Source organism: Oculina patagonica, chromosome 1 (genome assembly GCF_052425735.1).
Source record: "Oculina patagonica isolate OP01 chromosome 1, crgOcupat, whole genome shotgun sequence".
NCBI lineage: Eukaryota > Metazoa > Cnidaria > Anthozoa > Scleractinia > Oculinidae > Oculina > Oculina patagonica.
In genome coordinates this window covers 2,437,461-2,447,465 of record NC_135758.1, presented here as the reverse complement: position 1 = coordinate 2,447,465, position 10,005 = coordinate 2,437,461, and the positions used below count along the sequence as shown (strand labels likewise).

Genomic DNA, 10,005 nt, shown 5'->3' with positions numbered 1-10,005 from the left:
TTTTTTTAGGTTTTTGCAAGAAGCTACGTATGAAAATAATACTTAATATGAAAGAAGAATTTTCTTACTGACATTGCCTCGGTGAGAATTTTCATCTGGCTACGGCGCTGAATGGGGTTAACAGTATTTCAAAAGATTGATACAGTACTGAATCCCGGGGGGGGGGGGGTACTCCATATCATGGCCTATACGGGAGGCTCCGCCCGAGGGGTCCTTTTTCAGGCTTCAGGTATATAAGGGTAGGGATTTCACGTTTAGGTATAGGGGTATGTTCCGTTATTTAGGTTATTAAAGGGCCTTGAATTAAATATTCGAACGACGCACTATGGCTGTAGTATTTTAATTAAAGAACAGAAGACAAAGTCCTCTTCTGTTTGCCACGTCTTTTAGGTATCATGGAAGGGGTACTTTTTTTCAGTGGTATACGAAGGGGTACAATTTCTGAAGGTATATGAAAGGGTGGGGTAAGAGCTTGGGGCGGAGCCTCCCCGTATAAAACTTTTTTGGTGCCCCCCCCCCCGGGTACTGAATAACAAGGACTTTTTCTTGTGTCTTGCCTGTGTGTCGATATGTGAAACTAGAATAAAATATTAGAATATTACTGTAAGCATGCCGTAAGGGCAAGTAAAAAACAAACGTTTCTCGTCCTGATTTCTAAAAAAAAAAAACGGGAGAGGAGGTGAGCGCTCTTTATTTTAATCATTATTGCCGACACTTAGCTTTTATATTTTTGATTTGCTTTCTTTAGAATATAATAAATGTATAGATGGAAACCAGGTCTACTTAAAATGTGACCTTCCCCTAGGGACAGGTTATGACTAAAGTTCTACGGTCATGTAACGACCAGATGTTCTAGCTTTGGTTGTTCGGGGCTCCCGCCACACAATATTGGCCTCCCTTCTTCAATGCTTTCCGCCATGTTTTAATCTACGTCAAATCATCTGACGTCACAAGACTACAATACGTGACCTTTTGGCCCGCTTCGTTGCGAAAATGTTCAAGTCAAAATACAGGGCCGTAGCTAGCGGGGGGGAGGGGCAGTGGGGGCAGTTGCCCCCGCCAGAAAAACTAAAAAAACTAAAGAATAAAGAGAAAAACTAAACTAAAAAAAAAACAGTTGCCCCTGCAGACCACAAAACTAGGTACGGCCCTGAAATAGCGGCATTTTTGAACGCAAAAAGACGCTTGACGAAACTTTAGAAATCTTTAAATATAAAGCTCGGAATAGTTTTCTACAAAATCGTAAAAAGAATGTGTCATATACACTTTAAACAACAGAAAGGTTTGGTTTATTTTATTAAAGTGTCTGAGGTATTTAGCTTAAAAAAACTAATTGTGGACACTATTTACATTATTATATATCTAAGCTATTTAAAGTTAAAATATTTACACTTAAATTCTAAGAACAACAACGTGATGGGTCGAGTCATGCGATAAATCTCAATAGCTAGGGAGCACTAAAAACGTCAATAGTTCTCCCCGCGTGATTTTCTTCATTACCGTACCTAAATTCGCAAGTAGCCAATCAGAAGCGCGATCTACTGTCCTGCCTATATCAGTCACTGACCTGATATGTCCCATATCACGGTCACTTAGTAAAGTAGTGTTACTGTACGATGAATTAAGGAGGAGGTTTTACCAATAAAAACAGAACTTTGTAATTTAAATTTAGCGGTGTTTAGCGGTCGTAAAGAGAAAACTTTCCCGCCAAAACTAAACTTGGTGCGCTTGCCAATTGCGCGATGTTTGCCGACGAGTAAAATATTAAAAGAAAAATGGAGTCGGAATTTCCGAATTTTTCGCTTATTTTGATTTTGAAAATTTAGAGAATGAAACTCTAAACAAAGAGTGGAAAAAAAGGCAGAAGAAGAACTTGGTAAAAGTGTTGAGTCCAGTCAACATAATTTGCAGTACGTTTTTGCAAGCATGGCTTCAACAAAGCGATAAAATAACCGGACTTTTGGCTGATTTGGGTACGGTAAACCTATCATACCTTTTACGCTGACTGCTTCCTCGTTTGGTCTCCCCAGATTGTCGACTGCGTCTCGCCAAAATACAAACCATGGCTCGACCAAACTCGCCTGATATGCCGCCGAAGCGTACCAAAAAGGTAGGATTAGGTATAATTGGCTTGTAACCCTTTTCGTTGCATACATTGCAGAACAGGTGGAAGTCCTCTTGGATTGCTAAATCGACTGCACTTCCACAAAAAACGCAATGGATCAGTACATAATGCAACTTACTACGGAACATCCATTGGCTATTAAGAAATAACCTTATCATTCACAAAAACTAGACTGAAAACAGTATCCTCTAGCTATTTCTTGGAAGCATGCACACCGCGTGTAGGACAATGATCAAATTCAAGAGAAAATGACGCAGCGAAGACTTATGACCTCTAGTCACTTCCTAGGCCACAAACTTACAGCTCTATTCAATACATAACGCCTTCAAATAAAACAATGCCCCTCAGAAAGAAGTCAGAAGCAGTTAAGGTCGAAAGACCGAATTTAACATAGAACGGCAAAGGTACAATTGTCACGAAAGTAGGAGTCGTGTGGGCCCGTCACCATTATTTACCATGATTGAAATCAGAAATTCCCGCCAGCGAGTCATTAGAACTCGAAGACATTGTAGAATTTAATCCCCTCTAGGAATCTTTTTTTCGAAATACCATTTCCCTTGTTTTTTTTAAAGTCGTTTTCATCGATCTAATACCAAAGAGGCACGTTCCTCTAACATAAAAATCCTCATAAAAAAACAAAAAACAAAAAAAAAAAAAAAAAAAAACTTAAAAAAAAATCGTTCAATCCTGAATAAGTGTTTTCATCGCAAAACGTAGCTCCACTTCGTCCGCCAATACAAGCAAAATTTTAATGGTTTTTCAAACATCAAATCGAGGCTGGCTTTATGCGGACGTCATGAGGGGTCATGAATCCGGTCCCCGTACTCTAAAATATCGCAGTGCTCGCAATGCTCCCAAAATTTTAGTGGGTGCCCTCGTTTGTCCCTTTTTCGTGCTCGCACGTTTTTACAAGTGCTCGCATGCTCGGTTTTCAGTGGTGTAACTTTTTGAAGGGCCCAAGTGCCCGGTTTTTTTTTTGGCACATTAGTTTTAATGTCGTTTTAAATATTATCCTTATTGTAATGTAATAATGTAGTTTTCATTCTCATAGGGCCTCTATTGATAGCAGTAATTTTGTAATTTATAATTACTGAAAGAGCAACCCTGTTTAAATAAAGGCACTCTTCTCTTCTTCTTCCTCTTCGAATAATGGTCCGTAGCCAAAAATGCGAAAAAAAATCTCCGGCGCAGTAACGACTGGGTACGAGTCTGCTTCCCGACCGCTGGTCAAGGGGGACTCAGTTGACTATAAGGCTCTGGAAACGGGATTGATTGGGTTCCCGTTCAAGTTGTAGCCTCAGGGTCGAGACCTCTTAACCTCGCAACCTCATCTCCACTAAAGACATTCCGGGTTACTGTAAAGAGTCTAAACTGACTGGAGCGAGAGCGAACGTGTCGACAGGTTTTGTGAAAGTGACGCCTGTTGCTTCCACCTTTTCCAATAATAAATAATAATAAAGAGAGGCGGGCCAAAAAAGCAAGCAAACGGGGACGAGAAAAGATCTGTTTTATTGTTGGTGTTGTTGTTGTCGTTATTTGACTGTTTTGTTTTGCTTATTTGAGTTCAAATTCCTGATATACAACTCCGTAACAAATAACGATGTTCACATGGTCTCTAATACAGTACGGTGGTACTGTAGATCTGACTGCAGATTGCAGTTACTTTTGTTTGAAATCAGGTACTCGTTAATTGTAAATTCAGGGACAGAACTCATTAATACTTTCTTAATCATCGCAGATGGAGATAGCGGTGTTTTAAATTAGGCTAAAATTAGGTCAGTGCATGGGAAACCGCCAGCTGTTCGAAATAACGGCGCTATATTTAGGGTAATTTTTGTGTTCGGGCCTAGTGGCCCAAGAGGCCGGAGCTTTTCCCGGTTTCTGTGGCACTAAGCGACTAGAAACATGCCTAGAAGTATTTCTACACCTCCCTGGATGGGATGCAAACCCCGTTCTCAGAGCTTTTCTCTTGGGAACGAGATTCATGCTAGTCTATCGCAGAGCGACCCAACCTCGTTCCCAGGGCTTTTCCCTTGGTGATTTGGAACGCCCGTTCCAAATCACCAAGGGAAAAGCCCTGGGAACGAGGTTGAGAGCTACCCGCACCCAGCATTAGCTAGCATTAAATTTGCCGTTACCAGGAACTCATTGCTCCTGCCGGTACCCATTTCATATAATACACCTGGAAAGAGAGAAGCACTATGAGAGTAAAGTGTGTTGCCCAAGAACACAACACAGTGACCCCACCAAGGCACGAACCCGGACCATTCGATCTGGAGTGCTAGTCCAGCGCGCTAACCACTAGGACACCGCACCTTCCAAAAAATAACTAGGAGTGACTTACTGTCACCGGCCCTCATAAATAACTTATGATTCTTCCGCTCGGTTTTATTTCTTCCCGTCTTGGCGCGTTCATCGTTAGGAGTTTGCACTTCAATGCAATTTTTGTCAGGCGCGTTTGCACTGCAACCATTCAGCGCGATTTTCAACGAGATATCACCTAGAATTTCTATGAACGTAATAAAATGACTGACAAACGTTTTGTATCCGAGCATTCTCACACAAGGATGGTGACGTTTTCGTCGTTAGTTTAAAAACACGCTTTTGAAATCGAGACTGAATATACTGCACTGCACTGAAATTACAGCTGATTTGCGCGATTTGGAGTTTTAACCCTAGGGCGACAAAAATTCCACTTAAAATCGCCGGTATAAATTAAATGGCCAGTCATATTCATCCCTCATCAAAATCGCCTGCTTTCACATATATAATTAACCAATCAATTCAATGAAGCCTTTCAGTCCTATTTTCTGATTCACAGAGACAACCTCTATAAAATACAACGCTGTATGATATGGAATTTAAATCAGTATTTTAAAAGCCATTTTAAATAAAGCTGAGTTTATTCAGGTTGAGTAAGAGTATTTTTATTTACTCTCTTGTCAACTAAGCAACCCACGTTTCTCTTCATTGTATAAAATAGTAAATGGTGTTGAATACATTTGTTTTACAAAGACTACAAAGCGCCTTAAAGTCAACATTTTTCGCAAGCAGCATAACAACAGCGATGGCAACGCTGTCAGATTTCTTTTCATATGCACATTAGGTATTTGCTTTTCGTGAAAGGTTTACACTTTTAGCACCGACCTGGGCGAAAGCAAACATTTTAAATCCCGTAAGATTTTCATCAGTATCACTGGCCTATCGAATGTTCTTTTCTGAATTAGGTTGCTTGATTAATTCGTCGGAGTAGTACTGTTCTCTAACACTCGATGGTTGGTAAATATATAATGGTCTCTGGCTACTGAATTCGGGAACGGGACACTCAGAATTCGCAATATTCATCTAAAAGAGCCAGTTTTATTAATTTCTGCCGACTGGGCTTTTATCATTCACATCTGAAGTACCCGCTTTAGCTCAGGAAATGACACCTAACGGCGAAAAACAAGGAAAGATTCTACGCAACTGAAAACTCTAGCTGCAAAACTAGCTGTCTCCCCATCAATCAAGAATGGCAAGCAGCAATGGTTCACCGTCTTCTCAAAGAAGCTTGACAATGGAGGCATTCACTGATGAAGACGAAGAAGACAAACAACCACTCAAAGATAAACATTGCGTGTCATACTTGGAAGAAACTGAGGCGCCGAGTAAAACATTTTTGCCGCAGAAATTCCGCGAAAAATGGAGTCGCGCGGCGCTGTTGGTATCTATTGCCTCATTATTCATCACTCTGACATTCAGTCTGGTCTCATTCGTGGCTTCCAGCAGCACGGAAAGTTCCTCAATTTTTGCCAGCGCGTTGGACGGGATACTTGGCTCTTTCAACTCGCTTGCCGTGGCCTGGAGATTCAGGGACGCGTCGAACGGCGAGATTGCCCCAAAACGCGAAAAAATCGCGACGCTTGGAATCGCAGTGACTTTCACCATAAGTGGAAGCGCTACAATCGCAATTGCAATCCTTCGCTTGATGGCACGTGATCACCCAGAAAAACCCGACGAACTGATCATAATTCTTGCCGCGAGTTTCGCGTGTTATTTTTTTCTTGCTCTTGTACAGGACTGCATCGCCAAAAAACTTGACAGTTCTTCATTGAAGGCGTCCGCAATCGATTCTTGGCTAGCCGCGGCTATGTCGCTGGGAGTGTTGGTTTCTACGTTCGTTTACAGGCAAGTTGGAACGAGGGTTTGGTTTTTGGATCATTCAGTGGCAATTTTAATTGGCTTTCTATCTCTTATTTATGGTATCCATCTTGTCGTGGAAATAGCGTTCTGCAGGAAGTGCGCAAAACTTTCCTAATGAGAAATTGACAGTGAATGGAGTGAAACTGACACGGTGATCGGGGTATCGAGATTGTTTAACTGTTGTTTCTTCTGTTTTTGATACTGTTGTTATATGAACGGCGACAACGAGCATCGTAGCGATAAAATCCATTTTTGTTCAAATGGATTAACGAATTTGATTGTTAGCTTTGTAGTGTGGCATTTGCTAGCGGTTGATTCAACAAGTTTGGTGATAATTATAAGACTATGAACAAAAGTAGAGTTTTGGTACAAGACGGAGTAGCAAAAGTGGTAATTTATATTGTTTCAACACACTTAGCCAGAAGAGTTAAATAACAATAAAGTAAACAAATTCAGAGAGAAAATGATTTACATGTATATGCAAAACGTCACCCTTATCAAAAACTTCGAATGGATCAAAGCCTGAAATTCATAAACTGGGTTACTTGCTTGCGCGCACTTTCAAGTTTGCTTGGGACGACTTGTGTTCACTTTTAACACGATCAAATTGGAGCGCAAGTCAGTCAATGCAAGTTTTTTTAGGGTATCGCCAGGATTTGCCACTAAAGAAAGTCCACGCATTCTGACGCAACTCCTTCGTCGTTATAAGGGACGAACCATAATTTTTTGAGGTGTTTTGGGGAAAAAATATCGTGCAAAGGGAGCCATGTGTAAAAAATAAATAAAAACCTTTAAAAAAATTCTTGCACAACCTGAGGGTGAAAAACATATATATTGCGCAGAAAAATTGCCCAACTCCTCCCCCTCAGAAAAATAATGGTCCGTCCCTAACAAACCGGTATTAGCCAATGAAATGTTGCGACACTTCTGTGCGCTTTTTTGGCAAATGGAAACTCGAGAGTCTTTTTGGCCACCCCCACTCAAGGCTATATGAACTTTTATATTTCAAAGCTTGCGTCTAGTTGCGAGACATTTTTAACCTTCCCGCGTTTTATTGAGTCGCGTATCATGTGCAAAGCTGAAATTCTTCGCTTCAGGAAGAAAAGTGAAAAGGAAAGAAAAAGGAAAAAGAAACAGTTAGTGTCAAACTGGGAAGTAGTTTGTTTATATTTATTTATTGGTCTCATTGTTATCAGAAAAAGATTTGTTTTCTTTCTTTTTGTTTTACAACTCACGCAAACAGTAAATTCCTTGAATAGACTGTGTTCAAAAATAGCATTCTGGTATAAAGTACATCGTTTCTCCATTTTTCTTATTTTACTTGCCATTATTCTTTTACAATATAATTCCAGTTGCTTTCAGGCCAACTTCACAAATGACACAAATAAAGGAAGGCCCCAGTATTGTACGTGTTTCACTAAAAGCACACAGGAATGCAACTTGTAGATAAATATTATCGTTGAATATATAAAAATGACAACGAGATGATTAAATTCATTACAATTATCATAAAAAGAGCATGTTGTTCTCAGACAATGAAATAGAAAATTTATGCAAACCGCGGCTGCCGAAATTTGTTACAATATATAAACTGATAGCGCATCAGTTCTAATGCAAAATATTAAACCTGGAAATAAGTCTTGTTCAAGTTTGTAACTCTTAAATTATTTAAAATTCTTTCTGAAATGCTAACCCGATTTTTTCCTTTATTTTATACTCTATTATTCCTACTCCTAATACTATGCCATATATTAATGATGCAGCTCCTAAAATTGTTGCTACGGCGTGGTCCAGATACCAGAGCTTATTCACCTCGGAGTAAATACCAGCTGATACAAGAAGTCCAATAGACATGGCTGCAGCAAGATAAGAATCGACCGCTAGAGCCCTCATGGAGGAACTCTGCAACATTTTTGCAACATAACACTGCAGAAAGGCAAGGATGCAGTATATAACAAAACCTACAGCAAGAACTATCATCATTTCTCCGGTCTTCATGGGATGTTCTTTCAATTTGAGGTGGTAAAGTGCAATAATAACTGTTGCAACGCCGCCGATAATAAACGTAATTGATATCACTGAAGTAGCTTTCTTCTCTCTCAAGGGGCCAATTTCTCCATTGACTTCGTCTCGAAATCTCCAGCATACAGCGACCACGTTGATGGCTGCAAAAAGAGCGTCGAAGCCAGCCGCAAAGACGGCGGAGCTTTCAGTTGCTTGGGAAGTTATAAACGACGCTAAGCTAAACCCAACAGCTGCAATGAATGAAACTATCGCGAGTAATGAAGCTGCTTTGGTCCAGCGCACGCGAAATTTATGCGGCAATGTTTTCTTTGCGTTTTCCCGCTCTTCAACCAAATACGAACTCGCACAACCACGCGAAGTTTTTTCTTCTTCATCTTCGCTTTCGGAAGAAACCACCAGTTCTTCTGTGTCCAAGTTTTTCTTTTCTTCCATTCGAACCTAGCTGACGTTCGCGAAAATTACACTTTTACGAAGGTGCATAATTCGACCACAACTTTTTCCTCATGTCTCGAATTTTTGCGCGCAGCAGTTCGTTGCCCTCACTGACATTTGTTCATTTTCAAACTTCAACTCTGGGTGTACTTGAATAATGCTGTAAGTTGAAATACAGGTACGCGTCTGTTGTTATATTGCTTGTATAACGGAGCAAGCCAAGCCAAGCCAAGCCAAGACGGTGTCTAGAGATATTTCCTGTGGTATTACACGGATACTCAATGACTGCAACATGCAACGTATTGAAACTCGTCCACTCGCCCGTGACAGGCGTAATTACCATACATTTCAATTTACGCGGAAAAAAAAATGGCGCGCATGAAACCTCGTTGCTGTTTTTCTGTCTCATTACGGTTTGCGCCGAAGTGTTATAATCTCGATACATATAAGTCAACAATAAACATCAAGATACAAAAAGTTTACAAAAATTTTCTAACGACAACCAATATCGACCTGGGCACCTAATCTTTTAACAATTGATGGTCGTGAATAACTGCTTTGCTTAAACTAGTGTGTGAATAAATCAAAGAAAGTCAAGATAAACAAACAACAAGACAATTAACCGAAAGCAGAACTTTTTGTCTTTAATACAATGTACGATTTAGTGTTTTAATAACACGATTTGCATATTTTCCTGTTTGCGAGCTACAAAACAAATTTGAATTACTCTCAACTGGTGAGTTGGGTTAGATATATAGAAATCTAACACAACTCCGTGGATCTTCGATTCATAGGCCTCACAACATTGATATGATTTCAAATTTTGATTTGCACGCGGAAAATTTCATGGGTAAGCAGTTTTCCCGCCAAAAAGTTAATAAAAAAAAGACCGCATATCGCCACAGGATCATAACCGGCTAAACAAGCTTTAAGCAAGTAGTGTTTCGAATGAGCTTGTATGACTTCTGGAAGTTAATTATACAATATTTCAATGCTAATCCAATATCTCAAGTGATGTACTCTTGGCAGTAAACATGAAACAGCACATAAGCTCTGTGGCCCGTTTTAACCAATCCGAAGGCGTCTAGAATCCAAAGTCGCGTTGTTGTTTTCACGTAAAATGACGTCACCACAAAGACTCGTTTCCATGATCTATACGCGCACTTCGCTCAAATAATGAATTATTGATCAACACACCAACGAAATAAGAACTTGCACTTCAAGTTTATTATTTTTGAACG

At 40.0% G+C, this 10,005-nt stretch overlaps 3 protein-coding genes across 3 annotated transcripts in view; 1 reads left to right on the top strand and 2 right to left on the bottom strand.

Moving 5' to 3' along the window:
* LOC144663169 (betaine--homocysteine S-methyltransferase 1-like) overlaps nucleotides 1-10,005 on the bottom strand; it is a 144,107-nt gene that overhangs the window by 22,095 nt on the left and 112,007 nt on the right. The gene's annotated exons all lie outside the window — the stretch shown is intronic.
* LOC144666169 (transmembrane protein 163a-like) lies at nucleotides 5,307-7,007 on the top strand. Its single transcript, XM_078527572.1, has one exon. The coding sequence runs from the start codon at nucleotides 5,637-5,639 to the stop codon at nucleotides 6,420-6,422; it is 786 nt and encodes a 261-aa protein (XP_078383698.1). The 5' UTR covers nucleotides 5,307-5,636; the 3' UTR covers nucleotides 6,423-7,007.
* On the bottom strand, nucleotides 7,464-9,322 carry LOC144666079 (transmembrane protein 163a-like). Its single transcript, XM_078527465.1, has one exon. The coding sequence runs from the start codon at nucleotides 8,762-8,764 to the stop codon at nucleotides 7,976-7,978; it is 789 nt and encodes a 262-aa protein (XP_078383591.1). The 5' UTR covers nucleotides 8,765-9,322; the 3' UTR covers nucleotides 7,464-7,975.